The sequence below is a fragment of the Hylaeus volcanicus genome, chromosome 2, assembly GCF_026283585.1.
Source record: "Hylaeus volcanicus isolate JK05 chromosome 2, UHH_iyHylVolc1.0_haploid, whole genome shotgun sequence".
NCBI lineage: Eukaryota > Metazoa > Arthropoda > Insecta > Hymenoptera > Colletidae > Hylaeus > Hylaeus volcanicus.
The window spans coordinates 23,275,051-23,290,925 of record NC_071977.1 but is presented as its reverse complement, the minus strand read 5'-3'; the positions used below and the strand labels follow the sequence as shown (position 1 = coordinate 23,290,925).

The 15,875-nt window shown below is 38.9% G+C and overlaps 3 protein-coding genes and 1 long non-coding RNA gene across 7 annotated transcripts in view; 1 reads left to right on the top strand and 3 right to left on the bottom strand.

The window, feature by feature from the left end:
* Window positions 1–547: 547 nt before the first annotated feature.
* LOC128884960 (uncharacterized) lies at window positions 548–2,504 on the bottom strand. The gene is made up of 2 exons (XR_008459505.1): window positions 1,458–2,504; window positions 548–1,295 (listed from the first exon to the last, which is right to left on the bottom strand). It is a non-coding gene; the product is annotated as an uncharacterized LOC128884960 (long non-coding RNA).
* A 150-nt stretch (window positions 2,505–2,654) lies between these two features.
* Window positions 2,655–5,808, top strand: LOC128884957 (ADP,ATP carrier protein 2). Its single transcript, XM_054138684.1, has 4 exons — window positions 2,655–2,917; window positions 4,158–4,419; window positions 4,494–4,728; window positions 4,805–5,808. Exons 1-4 carry the CDS (start codon window positions 2,755–2,757, stop codon window positions 5,045–5,047), a joined length of 903 nt encoding a protein of 300 aa, XP_053994659.1. The 5' UTR covers window positions 2,655–2,754; the 3' UTR covers window positions 5,048–5,808.
* LOC128884958 (vesicle transport protein GOT1B) lies at window positions 5,448–7,840 on the bottom strand. The gene is made up of 6 exons (XM_054138685.1): window positions 7,494–7,840; window positions 7,288–7,379; window positions 7,037–7,215; window positions 6,823–6,943; window positions 6,141–6,183; window positions 5,448–5,946 (listed from the first exon to the last, which is right to left on the bottom strand). The coding sequence occupies exons 1-5, from the start codon at window positions 7,516–7,518 to the stop codon at window positions 6,157–6,159; spliced, it is 444 nt and encodes a 147-aa protein (XP_053994660.1). The 5' UTR covers window positions 7,519–7,840; the 3' UTR covers window positions 5,448–5,946; window positions 6,141–6,156.
* Window positions 7,841–8,129: 289 nt separating this feature from the next.
* The window catches only part of LOC128884956 (calpain-C), a 29,568-nt gene continuing 21,822 nt past the window's right edge, over window positions 8,130–15,875 (bottom strand). For all 4 annotated transcript variants that reach the window (XM_054138682.1, XM_054138681.1, XM_054138680.1 and 1 more), the window contains 12 exons: window positions 10,749–10,932; window positions 10,580–10,654; window positions 10,299–10,468; window positions 9,970–10,142; window positions 9,761–9,855; window positions 9,450–9,682; window positions 9,186–9,355; window positions 9,049–9,107; window positions 8,814–8,961; window positions 8,631–8,747; window positions 8,507–8,565; window positions 8,130–8,420 (listed from right to left, as the gene is read on the bottom strand). In XM_054138682.1, coding sequence (XP_053994657.1) covers window positions 8,394–8,420; window positions 8,507–8,565; window positions 8,631–8,747; window positions 8,814–8,961; window positions 9,049–9,107; window positions 9,186–9,355; window positions 9,450–9,682; window positions 9,761–9,855; window positions 9,970–10,142; window positions 10,299–10,468; window positions 10,580–10,654; window positions 10,749–10,932 — 1,510 coding nt within the window. In that variant the 3' untranslated portion in view covers window positions 8,130–8,393. The remainder of the gene's footprint in view (window positions 8,421–8,506; window positions 8,566–8,630; window positions 8,748–8,813; window positions 8,962–9,048; window positions 9,108–9,185; window positions 9,356–9,449; window positions 9,683–9,760; window positions 9,856–9,969; window positions 10,143–10,298; window positions 10,469–10,579; window positions 10,655–10,748; window positions 10,933–15,875) is intronic.

The following is a 15,875-nucleotide window of genomic DNA, read 5'->3' as shown; positions in this document are numbered from 1 at the left end:
TACGAATCACGAACGTATTATTTTCGTGTGTATTCAGCGATGATATCGTGGACTCATATCAACTATAAAACCGCTTCGAACTGCTTTCAGGTGCATTGACCATCACGACTTTAGCTACTGTACTAACGCAGACAGTTTCTACGTCATCAAGGTCGTTATTTAATCCAATCCACACACTCGAACCCTACGTCGTTGGTTCGATATGATGCGTTTGAGTTAATAATGGTGCATCGTACATTATACATTCAATCCGATGACGTGTTACATTTCATACTAATGATTTTCACCAAGAAATTACAACCAGAGTACTCGTGAATCTCGTGGATCGTTACGTTTAATTTTAATAGATGTCGCAGTTCACATTCTAACTTCCCTATTGATATCATAGACGTGGTGAGCGTTACGTAATGTCGTTCGAAGGCCAGGAAATTAGTTATAATTCACCACTGTACAACAATACAATAATGTAGCAACATTATTTAAAAACATTATTTGACATTATGTCAGGAAAAGTAGCCGTATCATGGGACCAAATAAAATTAACACCAAGCTTTAGAAAGATATACTTGCTGGCCAAGTCGATTCAATTACATACGCGTAAGCATTATCAGAAGACAGATATCAAGTATTTGCGATAAACGTGAAATTTCCTGGTACAGTCTAAACGTCTAGGTGAATGAACGAAAACGTTTCAATATTGTAATGATACAGAATATTACTAAATTTAGAATATATTATTACGAAAAGTAGATAACGATATCGTTCCAAAAGTCGTAAATACGATAGAGTCTATTACTTGAGTAATTGGCTTCGCATAATGGTATAATCTGGTAATACTTGAGCACAATTAATTATTTTCACAAATGTGTGACGAGGAAAATGTACACATAAGCATTAAGAATGTTTATACGGCTGGTAACAATAAAAATGTCTCAATTGTAACAAATGGTTGCATTCTTGTTTATAGTGAGAAATTCAATAGGTTTCATTGATTCTTGTAAGAAATCGTTCCACGCGCCACGGCGCGGCGCGGTAAGTACTCGTTGTAGACACTTTTAGAGTTAGTCTATTCTTTACAAGGTCCGCTACGTATGTACGCATCTTCAAGGTGTATAAATACACCTTACTTGAAGTTACTCCATTGAACTCTGGCGTCGTGCTCCCTAACATACTGGCCATTCGCCAGGGTTACGCAAGTCGCGCCCCGTTGACCTCCTTCTTCGTGAGAGATTGACCTTGCATCTCATTCTTGTACTTTTAACAGCGCAAACTCGAAACCACCCCAAAGACAATCGCTAAACGACAAATGTTAAACTATCATTAATCCACATACTCCAATGTACCTTTCACATTCATAAACAACTAGAATATAGATAATGTAGCGATAGCAGCCATTGGAATGGCAAAAATAATGAATATATCGTAATATGACCATTGGCTAACGTTAAATAACGTACAGGGGTACTCGTGTCGATAATAATCGATCGGTACATTGGAATATTATGTAGTAATGGCTACACCAAATCGGATACAATCATATTAAGTTGTAGAAATCTCGGTCACACTTTTCAACCTTGACACAGTGTTCCTTTCCCTTTGTTTGCGAATAAAGCTCTCCCTGACTTTAGATATTGCACCTAATGACCGTCGATGTACCTTTCGCAATGCAATGACGCTGAATCATATGTGCTTTAAAATGTATAGACGATTGGAACGATACTTTCCTGACTCTAATCGTTATAATTACAGAATACTGATAATAACTTTTAGCATTGAAAATCGTTAGATAACGTAAGATCGTGAAGTAATCATGATTTGTAACTGCTTGGTAAACGAAAGCTCGCAAAAATGGATGAATACCGCGGGTATTTTAAATATACATACGATTCTTCTAACTATGACATCGTACTTGTAGAAATGTATTAAATCAAAGTTGGGCATTATTCAAATAAATTTGGATATAGAGTATTATCGTTATAATTCATAAACAAAAGTTTGTCTAGACGAAACCTTATTCGTTCTTCGTTATTAAGACAAGTGTGTATTCATCTCTGTATCAAATTGAATAAAAATTTAAGATTGGTATCGGAAACAGTCTATTTTTATCCTTTTTTAAATTAAATGGTAAATATCATTCAATCTATATATTCATAAACTTGTTTAAAGCACTATCTTTGTTCGTCCTTATCGTGTCAATTCTTTTAATAAGTTTATCTATTTCTTGCCAGCTATTATTATAAAATGCGGAAGAAATAATAACGAAGGAAAGAAACAATGGACGCCTAGTTGCTTTATTCGAACGAATTCCCGCCAATTCGTTTCATATTTCGAATACCTGGACGCTAGCGACAATTTCAATAGGAACTTATACCGGAAATGCGTCGAACGCGCGGGTAAACGTCTAATTTTGAACGTGGCGACCGTGAACGCATTTTATCGAGCCGATACACGCGTGGCGACCGTGAAAAGAGACAGGAAGGCATAGTGTTGCAAGACACGTGAAGAAAGGTCACGAATTCGGGAACAGAGTACGCGTTGGAAGTGCATGAAGTGTCAGGGTCCCAAGGTGCGGCCGTGCCAGAAGATTGAACCTGCGCAGAAGTCTGCACGTGACCTGCGCAGCTATTCTTAGCGGAGGTCCGTTCAACGAGAAGAACTCTGACTCGCTCACTCGTCGTCCGGCGCGCGTCCGAATCGTAGGAGTTGCTCTCCTCTTCCTTTTGTTAACCCGTTTCTCACATACCAAATCACAAAATGTCTGGTCTTGGAGATCCCGTTGGATTCGTCAAGGATTTCGTGGCTGGTGGTGTGGCCGCTGCCATCTCGAAAACGGCAGTAGCGCCGATCGAGCGGGTGAAGCTTTTGCTGCAGGTACAGCACATCTCCAAGCAAATCCCCGAGGATCAGCGTTACAAGGGTAAGTTCTTATCCTCTAACGGAATCACAAGTATTCCATAATCTGCAGAAAAGTAGTAAGATCGTTAGTATCGCAAGATAGAATGTTCGTGGAACGTCAATCACGAGGCACTGTGCATAACAGTAGAAGAACGAAGCCATTCGAACCATGTGACAGTTTGAAGAAGCATTTCGCTCGTGTCGACATTCCGAAACTGCCAAGCGATTCCGTCGAATTCGCACACGATAGTTAGAGTGAGATTCCCGTTATGTAATGTCGTTTCGTACTATATATTATTGGTGGTACATCAGACATTTTATAGGCGCTCTAATTTCCTACTTTATGTAACAAAGGCGAACTTTTGGCTCTTATATAACTTTTAGAATATCGATTGAATCGGGAAGTCATGGTTTTGTGACAAACGAGTGGGTCGATATTCGATAAAACGACTCGTCTACCAGATGGCAGCGCGTGGCTTTGCTCTTTGAACGGGATTCCGTGTGACGATCGATGACTGTGCGGCTCAATATGGCCGTCCTTTCTGCAGCAAAGTAAAATAGTTGGCTGCGAATTTTCGGCAATGAACAAAATATAATGATGCTTCTAAAACTGTTGGTTCCAGTATAACTTTATAATATCTAGCGGAAAATAATTAACATTCCTTTCACAAAAAGACAGAAAACTGTACATTAAGGCACAGAACATTCAGCGTGGAGTTTCGTTAATGAGCATGGTGCAGTCTGAATTATTTCAATTAAAATTTTATAATGGGCACTTCTAAACCCAGTCGTACATTACTGTCAATCTTTTAATACTATACCGTCGTGGATCGATATAACATGTATGTTATAAAACGTGCTTAAATAACTTTACTTACTGACCTTGAAGACGTTCCATGGTCATACTGATGAAGGAATACGATTTTGCATTTTCCTATAATAAAAACATACTTATTATAAAGTAAATATAGCACCATTAACTTGGAAATATAAAGTAAATATAACACCATTAACTTGGAAATACCTACAATTTTATTAGAATATACGAATTTATATTTGATATTGATTTATTGCATAACAATATTCTGCCCTTTGTATAAAGTCACATATAAATTTACTTTGACATCATTAAATGTTAACAGTATGACAAAGAAGTATCTATTCTTTTTTTACTGCATCATTCTATATAATAATCTAGACTCTACAAAATCAATTGAATTATATAAGGCTAACAGTTTTGAAAAATTATTTTTGTATTCCAGGCATGGTAGATTGCTTTGTGCGCATTCCAAAAGAACAGGGATTTGCTAGCTACTGGCGTGGTAACTTGGCCAATGTCATCAGATACTTCCCAACTCAAGCTTTGAACTTTGCTTTCAAAGACAAGTACAAGCAGGTTTTCCTTGGTGGTGTTGACAAAAACACTCAGTTTATGCGCTACTTCCTTGGCAATCTTGCCTCTGGTGGTGCTGCTGGTGCTACATCTCTGTGCTTTGTCTACCCGCTTGACTTTGCCAGAACCAGGTACTTTGCAAATTTTATTTTGTTGGTTATTTATTTTTGGGCATCTGATTAGCACGATCAATCACTGCCTACAGGTTGGCTGCTGATGTAGGCAAAGCTGGAGGTGAACGTGAATTCTCAGGTCTTGGTAACTGCTTGACCAAAATCTTCAAGGCTGATGGTATTGGTGGTCTATACCGTGGCTTCGGGGTATCCGTCCAGGGTATCATTATTTATCGTGCTGCCTACTTTGGTTTCTATGATACTGCCCGTGGTATGCTGCCAGACCCCAAAAAGACTCCCTTCCTTGTCTCATGGGGTATCGCACAGGTAAGTAACTCTTTGTATATTAAGTTTGTTCTCACAGTTCTAGTTCATGTATTAATGTTTGTTATCTTCTACATAGGCTGTTACAACTGTTGCTGGTATCGTGTCTTATCCATTTGACACAGTACGTAGGCGTATGATGATGCAGTCTGGTCGCGCAAAATCTGAAATTTTGTACAAGAGCACCCTCCACTGCTGGGGCACCATTTACAAGTCAGAAGGTGGCGGTGCTTTCTTCAAGGGAGCGTTCTCCAACGTTCTCCGTGGTACAGGTGGTGCACTTGTGTTGGTACTTTATGATGAAATTAAGAATCTCCTCTAAAGTGTTAAAATTATTCTCACCTCATTACCTTCACAATCACAATTGCAAGTACCATCTTTATTGCCCTCACCATCCGACTTGAAAGCAGTTATCAAACCGAGTGATTTCCAGACTGAAACAGTATACAAACTGTTGCAAAATTAAGAAACAGCTCAGACTGAGGTCTTCGGCCGTAACTCGTGAAATATATGAAACTCGGCAGAATATGTATCTTGACTGTAGAAGAGAATTCGCTTAATTTATTGCCGGATTCAGTATTTTCTTGCAGTGGCTCACATGTGTTATTTTCATATTCCATTTTCATAAAATAAGAGGGATTAAGATATATTTATGTATATCTGAGGAATGATGAGTATGGAATTAACAGCATGATGGGTATATGAAACGTTTGATACATGTGGCTACGTAGACGATGGTTGAGACGCTATGTAGTAAAAATAATTATCTAAAAAAGAAAAAACGAACGTATACATACATTTGAGCAAGAGGAGGACGTGCGACGAAATAACATTACGGCGATGGCGGGGCGCGTAGACATGGGCCGCCCCCGCCCTTATTCTCGGCCCGTTGTAGATAATTAATAAACGATCATGATATCAGCGAAGTTCATCGAGTTTCTGTGAACAGTAATTTAATTTCGCACTACTGACAACTACGTGTAAGATAATGAGAAGCGTTACTTTGAGTGTATGCATCTGATCTGTTCATGTTAAGATGCATACGAGAAAAACAGCAGAATCAATAAAAATGATAAAATTTCATACATGTAGTATTTTATTTATAACCCAAACCTATTTTAATTCATATAAATTCATTTCATTCCGCAAGAAAAATCTTCCATGCGAATCGTACTGGATAAGTAAAGAAAAGTGGGCACGATTTTATTCCAATAATCTCACCTGAAGAAATAACGAATATACATTTAATTCAATTTGATTTTATTGAGATAAAACAAATTATGTACTACTTATTTTTCATATATATATATATATACACAGAATATTGTTAGAGGCCTTAGGAAGATGTCTTTTTTGCTCATAAGATAACGCGACACTGGGTCATACGTATAGTGCCTTCGCGAAATTCTACTTACTCGTTCCACGTTCGTCTTAGTCCAGTACTGTTCTTTTTTCTCCCTGCAATACATTTGGTTTTCTTCATTTATTAATAAATAAACACCATACAACTAAACAATTAAATTCTTATTTTTTATACAACTGAAGTAGTCTCCTAAATTACGTCATTCACTAAGTAAATCAAAATTAGAGACAAATTACACATATCCTTACATAGTAAAATGATATATATTTTTTTTAAGGAATAATTACATTCAGTACACATTACATCTGTTGCATTCATTTTTGCTTATTACAAACACTCCAAATGAAAAACGAAAATTTCCTTTTGGTATCATTAATCTACTGATACAGTAAATTAATGATTTAAAAGATGTTTCTCTGGTTAAAGTTTATATTCCCATTCTGTATAAATATGAAATTTGTGGAATGCTCTTAAGAACACACATACAATTCATATAATAATACACTGATCTTATATGAAAATGAAAAATCTATATATTATTTCTATATGTGGTTAACATTAAATCAAATGACTGACATATGATTGAACCCTTTTGTAAATATTTGATATTTACACAATATAAAAAGAGATCCGCAAAACACCAAAATGTAATGATGGGACACTTTGGGATGTAATATAAAATAGTTGATCTTATATACATTGTTTGAGCGATAATGTTAAGAAATAAATCATACGGTCGTTCTGTTCGAATCCCCTGCGATCATGTCTAGAATTCGACTCAGACCTGGCATATTTAAAAGGGTACCTAGGATAGGTACCCTCCGTAAAAAGTTTATCGCTACTGGCAGGAAACCGCTGTGAAATCAATATAACAAAGATGAAAATCTAAGTCTATTACAGAAAACTATGATTATATATTTGATAGTAGAATAATTAAAAATTCCTTACCTGAATAATAACACAAAACCATATGTCTCTATAATTATGCCTACAATAGGCCAACCCATAAGTACAACAATAATGCCTCCTAAAAATGAAATGCTGGCTTTTATCTTGTGCCTTTGGAAAAAGAAGTTGAGGGTTCTCTTTGGTCCTATAACGCAAGCTAACCCAGATATAAATAGTATCTGCATATAAACAATTTATTAGATAACAGTGATATAGCAAAACATTATGGAAGCATATGTCAAAAGTCTTACGTTTCCGATAGCGAGTAACCCCTTATCAAAAAGTAGCAAAACTCCAAGGAAAAGAAAAGATATTCCAAATCCAGCAAGTCCCACACCAATTTCTAAAATCAATATCTTACTGTCATATAATGTTTTGAAATTAAATTCTCGTTTCCGATGATAGAGTTATACGAAAATTTTATAGAATGCTTTTATATAAATTGTACGTTACTTACTCTGTGTATCTGTGATTTCGAACATTATTTATAATTTATTCCCAGCACTCAGTTTCTAAACTACTCTAGTGATAACTTCCCGGTAAGATTTGGATAAAGACTTGCAAATGTGCAAACCTAACCTATATCCACGTCATTAATTATGATGCGACACTATCCAACTAAGCACAATTCTCTATCACCTTGTGAAAATCATAGATTCAATACTACGTTCAGGCCGCAGTAACCACATTAGTAAAGATTTTCATAAAATTTAGATATATTGGACATTCATTAGTGAAGCGAACGCCATTGTATCCAATTGTATCTATATACATAAATACGCATGCACACGCAAGACTGCTATCTATTCTTGGGCGTTATTCCTGGGTGCACGTTTCTTTCAGTTGCTATAGGTGCCCCTCAATTCACATATTAAATTGTATGAACAATGCAACTTATTGTAGGAATGCTAATAATATCTATACCTAACGTTGTATAGTGAAAAATTGTATTTAAATCAAATTTATACTATAGATTTGAACTATAATTCTTATAGTTGGGTATTCCCTGTAGAAATATGTAATACACTATATTTTAATATGTATGTTTATTAAATAACTGGTTGAACTTGTCGTGTCTTGGATCAAGGGACTGTACAAAATAAACTTAACTTTATTATCCAGTACGAATTTCTTATACAAACAACATATTATACATAATCATTTATAATGTTTATTTGGATGAAGGAATGATGATCACTAATGGAGGTAATAATGATATTATTTTACAAACAGAAAGAAAGATGGGTTTGATCGTTAACCGTTAATATGGCTAAAACTTAAGCCTACATACGATACAAAAAAAACATTATTTACAGATGTTTGTTTCAAGGTACATATATTACGTTGAGTAATGGATTCAACACATTAAAGATGATCGCAGCCACTGAAAGAAAGGAGTAGATATTTCGTATAATGATTTAATAATTAGTTAAAAATAGTTTAATTCTTAGTTTAGAAAAATGAGGTTACCTCTGCAAGACTCAATTTTATTGTTCCATTTTGTAAAGGATCCTTACTCTCAAATATGCCTACAATAAAGTAAGAAGAATACTAGTGATTACGAAATATAAAGATGCAAAAATTGTATACCTACCGAATGCATCACTTAGGTGCAATATCGCTGAAACGAAATCGCCGAATCTGAGTGTTCCATCCTTCCTCATGTATCGTAGAATCAAAATCGAAAGCACATCCGTGTTCAACTGAAATCCTGGTTCAAATACTTTTCTTAGATTTAAAAATGTTATATTTGTTACCTTAACAAACATGGACCTACCAACTTCTAACAATGCGTCACGTAATCGTTCAGCTTTAAGTATACCAGTCTTCTCTTTTGTGTGATTTTTAAACGCAGCCTGCCAATATTTTAAACTGCACATAAGATCTTTGAAATCGTTGAATTTCAATCGACCGCTTCCTGAGCTCTGTTCAGTGCAGATTTAAGGAAAACTAAGAAAATACGATGGAAATAATGCAAATATTTAAAAAATGAAAAATAATTTTAAGGATACATCCATTGTGAGAACTACTTGTCGACATACTTCCATACAGGCGCAACTCTTGATATAGTCTGCAAGTCGAATGTATATTTAATAAAATATATTTTAACATTAATTTATTTCTTTTTCGCTGATTTTCATTCTCCTACCATTCGGTAAACAGGCCTCTAGAAGTTCCTGCAATTCAAAAGCATTCACCGTTCTGTGTTCATCGGCAAGCTGCAAAAATACAGCTTCGTACTGCGAGAAACCCTTGCCTTCGAGGGGTGGTGCTTTGACGATGGCTGACTTCATTAAGGACGGTTGGGTATCGAGAAGTCTGATAAAATATATACATCGAACATTAGAAATTTAAGCGCTTAAATTCATTATGTATCGTTTAAATTGCAATTATAAATACGGAATACGCTTACTTGAGTTTTAAAGGCTTACTGCTGTAGACTCGCAACGTGAAACTAGTTTCCTGAGTCGGTTCGAAGGTAGTGGGTACTAATAAGTAACCACCCTGTTCTAATTGACACCTGTGACTCACTTGCCGACTATTCGTGTACTGCGAGTTTACCAAGGACTTGTTTTTTTTGAAAAACTGTTTGTTTATCGATTCCGTGCTGTTTTTAGGCAAAGTGTACGCCGTGAAACCTATTACCTTGAAGAAATTATAATTTTATTAGTTAAGATTTTTAATGTTTGTAAATATTTGTATAGTTCGAAAAAATTTCTTTACTTTTGGCTCCATGATAGAGTGTTGATTCAACGAAACTATCACTTCTTCCATTTCGCTCAGAATCAGGTGCAGTTGCGGGTTAATGTGAAAAGTTTCTGCGATGTACATAGAATTAGAACAGCTATCGTTACTTCAAGGGGCGTATATGTCACGCATTAACGGACTTTCTCCGCGAAACGCTCATAAATGGAGTGAACCGTAACACAAACCTTGATTGTTTCGACATCCTCCCGCGGTAACGCCTCTCCTCCAACTACCTTGATAGAGTTTCATTTGCCAAGTATGCTTGCTATGCAACGATGGTTCATCCCTCGACGTCTCGGCATCAAGATGTACGACTTCCAGGTGAGTGAACGTTTTCACGAAGTCCGAATAGGATATCCTACGGTCAACGAGGTGATCTTTGTTAGTTCACGTTCGACTCGCAGAACCACGAAGAGAAAGGAAAGGCCAGGACAGTTCAGGACACACTTTTGCCGCACGTGAAAAAAGAAAATGTCGCAGATTCGCTTGTATTTTAAAAATTCCCCTCGCTCACCAGAATTCCCCTTCGGCCATGTTTCTGACTGCTAAACGCTCCCTTTCCATCGGTGGCACTTCGTCCCATTCGAGGCCACCTCTTGCCCAAGCACCGACATACTCTCCACCAGGACCAAGAGGATTTCTTAATTTTACTAACTGGACTGCCTCGCCATTGAACGTCTCCACCTGCGATTTTACGCAACAATTCGTGAAATACGAGTAAAGCTGACTTTGTTATTTGTACGTATAAATCTACCATACTTTCAATCATCTACAATTTCTGTCTTCAGTACTTACCCTCTCAATTGCATAGAGCCTATAGTTGATGCCCATCTGAATACCATTAGCAAGCTTTTCTGTACTAGAGCGAGTCTGTAAGACAAATCAAAGATTTACATCTTTACATTTTTATATTACTTTACTTTTCGACTTGTATTTCTATAGACAACAAAGCAATGTTGCTTACCTGCTGTTGATTGTTATTTACAGTACACGTGATGAGGGACGTCATATCGAGCAGCTTCGCGAGAGCTCTTCCGCAGGCCGTTGGGTCCTGGCGTATCGCGATGCTCTCTGTGATTCCACCCGTGAGGTCAGATAGACCGTCCAAGAGGGTGCCATACTTGAGAGCTTCGTACGAGCCGTGGAGTCTGAAACGAATCGAGACATGGCAGTCAGTTTCTCCGTTTTGAGACTGCATTCCCAGCGATCGATGATCAATTATGTTGGGGCAGGATCGAAAGGTGCGCAGGAAATCTCATCGTTTAGTTCCGTTCTAAGTAGAGAAAATCTCGCATCGTCTTCCCGAGTGCAAAGTTGCTAGACCGGATCAGGGAAAGCGAATGGTTGAAAAATTTGTTAACCCGCGACCTTCTTCGACGATGAACGAGCTCTCCATGCGCGATCGCGATTTCTCGCGCGCTCGTCATCGATTCAGGGAAGAAAGTTGCACTCGCTGATCTTTAATCTCTCGTTACCGGCCAGGTGTACCGACCATAGTTCAGACTTTCCACGGAAATTTGTGTCTCACGAATGTAACCAACGACCATAATGAGATGGTGACTCTGGTAAAGACATATTCAACGCAATGGAAGTCGAAATAAAGATTACATTGAAAGATTACATACGAAAATTTATCTCGAATATAATAGACGAGTTTGATGTTTCATTGGATATCGTCACAAGAGTAGAAACACGAGACGCTTGGTGCAGATCTCGCGTCGACTGATAAGCCGCCGCCACCCAGAGAAAACCAAGCCAGAAGACGATGTTATCAGCTCGGTTGTGCGATTCCCGGTAGGAAATTAGCATTCCCGAGATAACGGGGTTCCTTTCTCTCTTTCCTTCCTCGTCCTAGTAACGTAGACGTCCCTCGACCGCATACGTCGCTCAGATAAGCGCGTGAGGTTTCGTATGCGCGACCACAAGCGCGAGCAGGTTAATCTCTAAACCGTAACCATTCACACGCACGAGTACGGCAGTCACATGGGTATTTTCCCAAGGAAGAACGGCCTGCAACGCGACGAGGAGATCCGTTTTCCAATTGTGCCTCGTATGGCCTTCGGATTCGGTGTTCCGCAATTACCGCTCGAAAAAGAGAACCTCGGGAGCGGTTCGAGGTTTCCAGGCAGAGTAAATTGAAACGGGACGAGGTAACAGGGTAATGACGCTTGGTAAGCACTCTTGCTCACCTATTGCACCGATCAAATCATGTTTGACGGAAATGAACAGTTTGGCATGAATAGGTATTAACGTTTCGGTAATATGCTCGACGGTTCTGGTTGTTCGTGTCTCTGACGCTTGCAAAGAAGACGACGAGTTTTTGCGAAAAGCATGTTAGTGGATGGCCATCAGCCTTCAATTTTCTGTTATCTACTCCGAGTCACCGAATCCTTCCATTAAATAATTGAAATTAATTATAGCGCTGGTTACTCGATCGTCAACTTTTCTCGCTGTTAAGTATATTCAAACGTTAGGGGTAAGGATCGAATGGAAATTGTCGGCGCTAAGACACCTGTGGCTGTCGCAGGGGTCACCGCACTTACGACCGAATCTGTAACACTCTGCTGACTGTGTAACTCTACCGTTGTCGGTTTGCGAGCGAACGGTAACGCGAGTCCTGCCATTGATGTACTTCCGTCCCGTGACCATATAACGGGGTGACGATGTCGTGTGCGGATGTGCAATGTCGTTCGCAATCTTTTTCACGTGATTGTTGTACACCACGAGGGACTCCGTCCTTTAATAGAAGCGGTGATTCTACGAATGACTGACTATGGAGTACATTTACGCGTTGACGCGTTACACATTATTATTGTCACAGGATGTGTGAAGTTGAGTTATTGGCTATCGGATCGAGGTAGTACACAAATCGAAATCAGACTTTCGCGATATGAACCAATTTTTCCCTCGATAAGGAAAGATGGTATATATTGGTAATTAAAATGAAACAAATGTGAAATTAGACTACAAGTCACCTACTTATTTAAGAATTAAGACAAATGACCCATGAAAGGTCACGTTAAATGCTCGTAAAACGAAGAAATGTTAGCATTAGGATATCCTGATGGGCGGACGAATTGTCAATGAGGCTTGTTTTCGAGCGGCATTAGCACGGCTCGGTGTTGGAGCAGTTTCGTGGCCGCAGATATGAGCGTGGACTGTGGTCACCGGTGCACTGACCTCCGATCCATTGCTGGCAACCAACGAACCAACTACTCGTCGAGTGAAAGTATTCGCAGTTATACTTCGCTTAGCGTACCCGTGGCTGGCATGTGCGTGCACAAATATACATGCCCGCTGAATATAGCCGTGCATACCGGCGTATCCCGAATTCTGATTTCTCGTTGATCGCGCGCATCGAACGCCGATCCCCCTCGTCGAACATCTTTCTTTCCAAATGCTAACCGTGGGTGAGTCACTGTTCACGAATTTCCGCAGAGGAAAGCGGTGTCATCTCGGTGCTTGCTGAAACACTTCTTCGAGTAAACAAAGTTCAACCGATTCGATCTTTATCGCGAGCAGTTTACAACTAACATACTATTTATGTACTAGATTATTAAAGGAGCAACGTACTAAGCAAATAAAAATGAAAAAAAGGAAGATTTTTTAGCTAGAAAACCATGCGTTAAGGAGTTAATGTACCGTGGTATTTACGCTGACATCATAAAATCGCTACAGTAAGGAATTGGAGAGAAAAAACTGTTACTGCAGAATGCATACGTTCGACGAGCGCATTATCCGCGTCGGTCCGCGATTCCTCGGGAGTTGAAGCACCGCGGCGAACACGGGTATAGTGATTTCTAATGGAAATCGCGGAGAATCACGTCGAGCATAATTCTTTCGTTCCTCGTGCGCGCGCTTGGCACGCCAACGTATGAGCTTTCTAACCGATTTTAATACCTGGCGCTGGATTAATAAGCCTGGACTCGCCGAGCGTTCCGGATCGATGCGATCTACGACAGGGTTATCGTGAAAGAGGAAAGGTCAGGCGACAAACGATTCTTTCACCGTGGAAAGAAGTGTGTCATCGTTAAGATGCCAACTCGGAGAACACGCCATCCTGGGGAACATTAAATCGGAACGAGCGGAATACTAATTCCTTGATCGTCGTCGCGAAAGTTATCCAGATTTATTCCGAAAACATTAACCGTACAGCCTCTCTGGTCCTAAAAACAAACGAATAATTTAATAAAAGTAAGGAATATATAGTTTAGTAACTGATTAAAAACGAGGATATCTTATATACGTGCTATATTCTTAATTCTAGAGAAGTTTCGCGACTCCTCTGCAACTTCTATTTGCTTTTCGCGGGAAGGACGAACGCAAACTACGGGTCTCAAAACTGGTAGTTATCCAGGACCTTCAATTACACGTACTACCGTGGAATTATCGTTACAATAGCGACCGTGCACAGAAATTGCTGTATCCAATGACGTAGCACCCGCCGTAAATTGATGTTCATCGTCGAAGAATGGATACCTTTTAAATGTTCGTCGTAACGCAAATTGACCACCACTAGAAGCTCTCGCAAGTAACGCGTCGGATTTTTCAACCCGCGAAACATCTCGTTCGCAATCGATTCGACGTCACGACGATTTCAAACGTTCCGGCATTAATCGACTGTATCGTGCATTCCACGCTGAACGGAAGTCATCGAGAGACAGCAAGCAACGTGCTATCAATTATTAATGAATCGACGTCCCCGATTCCTTTCGCGATGCTGTCGCCCGATGTAGTCGTTGCCACGTATAAACGACGTGTAGGCACATCATTGCACACTGTTTTCTAGCTGCCACGAACAGAACAATCGAACTGCAAATCAAATTTTCAGATTCAATAGACTCAGTTTGTTAGTTTCGATGTCGAGGTCACGATTGCACCGAAGGACGAAAAATGAAAGTAACAAGCTTCAGTCGAATCGAATATTCAGAAATTAACGAAAATAAATATGTACACATGCACGAAACTTACGTATCTCTTAATTAACATTGCGATTTCGCGATTTAATAATTTGTTCGTCCGCCTGGCTCGTTAAGATGTGAAATTATTCCCTCGTCCCAGAGGTGCTACATGCTTTCGTTCTTTCGATTTTTTTAAACTAACAAGCAGGAATAATCGTATGTCCTCGAGAAGCATCGATTATTTAACGTTTGTATACTTTTTCTAGGAAGATTATAGCCTATAATCGCCTCGCTCTGCTTTCCCTTCCGAAGCCAAAGTGCCGCCACAACAATTCCTCGTTATGTATACACGTAAATTTGCCATTGTGACGCAAGATACGCGCGTATTGCGGTGAAATTATAGCAAAGTGCGTTCTCGGTCGTTGAACAAGGGTTTGTCTGTCGAGAGCATTTGAGAAAAAGCGACGATTTCCGTGAACTGGTTCGATATAACCAGAGAAATGACTGGCGGAGAAACTGATAAACTGATTGCCTGAGTTTATGAAAAAATAAAAGTGTTTGATAATATACGAGATATTTTCGACACCATAAAATGTGGAATATGTTTGCTAAAACAGGTAGAACTGGAATATGCAACTTTATCAGGAACTGTTTGAAGCGTATGAGGTGTGTTTTTTAGTTTAATTGTGGGTAGATTGCAGACATTTTTCTAAATATTGAACCAATTCAACTTCCTAGTTCTCATTACGTATATCGTCAACACTTTACTTTGATTAATAGGTAAATATTATACCATAATCTAACATCGATAATATTGACCACGCGTTGAAATCCCCAGCAAATATGTATCGATTACTAAAAGACGTTTGAACGTTCTATAAACCTCGAATATTAAATCCTCCTTCTTATCATGATTTCATCGTTAATAACCCACAATCGAGAGTTCGCTCCTACCAAAGCTAAGGAAACTCGTCCACCTTCTACCTATATAACCCATCCTAAACAAAATATTCCCAACCCTTACCAACGACAGGATCATGCGCGTACAGCCAAGGACATAATAAATATCGCGTTATCGGCTGTAAAATTTGCTGCGGTCAAGTGGCTCGTAAATAAAAACCGAAGGAACTTCGCCGATTCTTATCGGCCTATCCTGGAGCTCCTCTTTTGTTTCTCGGATCGCGAGGTCG

Bases quoted from the DNA above. Each gene is read 5' to 3' on its own strand.
- LOC128884957 (XM_054138684.1), top strand. From the start codon at position 2,755: ATGTCTGGTCTTGGAGATCCCGTTGGATTCGTCAAGGATTTCGTGGCT. The intron at 4,420-4,493 runs GTACTTTGCAAA...CACTGCCTACAG, and splicing joins CTTGACTTTGCCAGAACCAG to GTTGGCTGCTGATGTAGGCA. The intron at 4,729-4,804 runs GTAAGTAACTCT...TCTTCTACATAG, and splicing joins TCTCATGGGGTATCGCACAG to GCTGTTACAACTGTTGCTGG.
- LOC128884958 (XM_054138685.1), bottom strand. From the start codon at position 7,518: ATGTTCGAAATCACAGATACACAGA. The intron at 7,216-7,287 runs GTAAGACTTTTG...GTTTATATGCAG, and splicing joins GGTTACTCGCTATCGGAAAC to ATACTATTTATATCTGGGTT. The intron at 6,944-7,036 runs GTAAGGAATTTT...TTGATTTCACAG, and splicing joins GGTTTTGTGTTATTATTCAG to CGGTTTCCTGCCAGTAGCGA.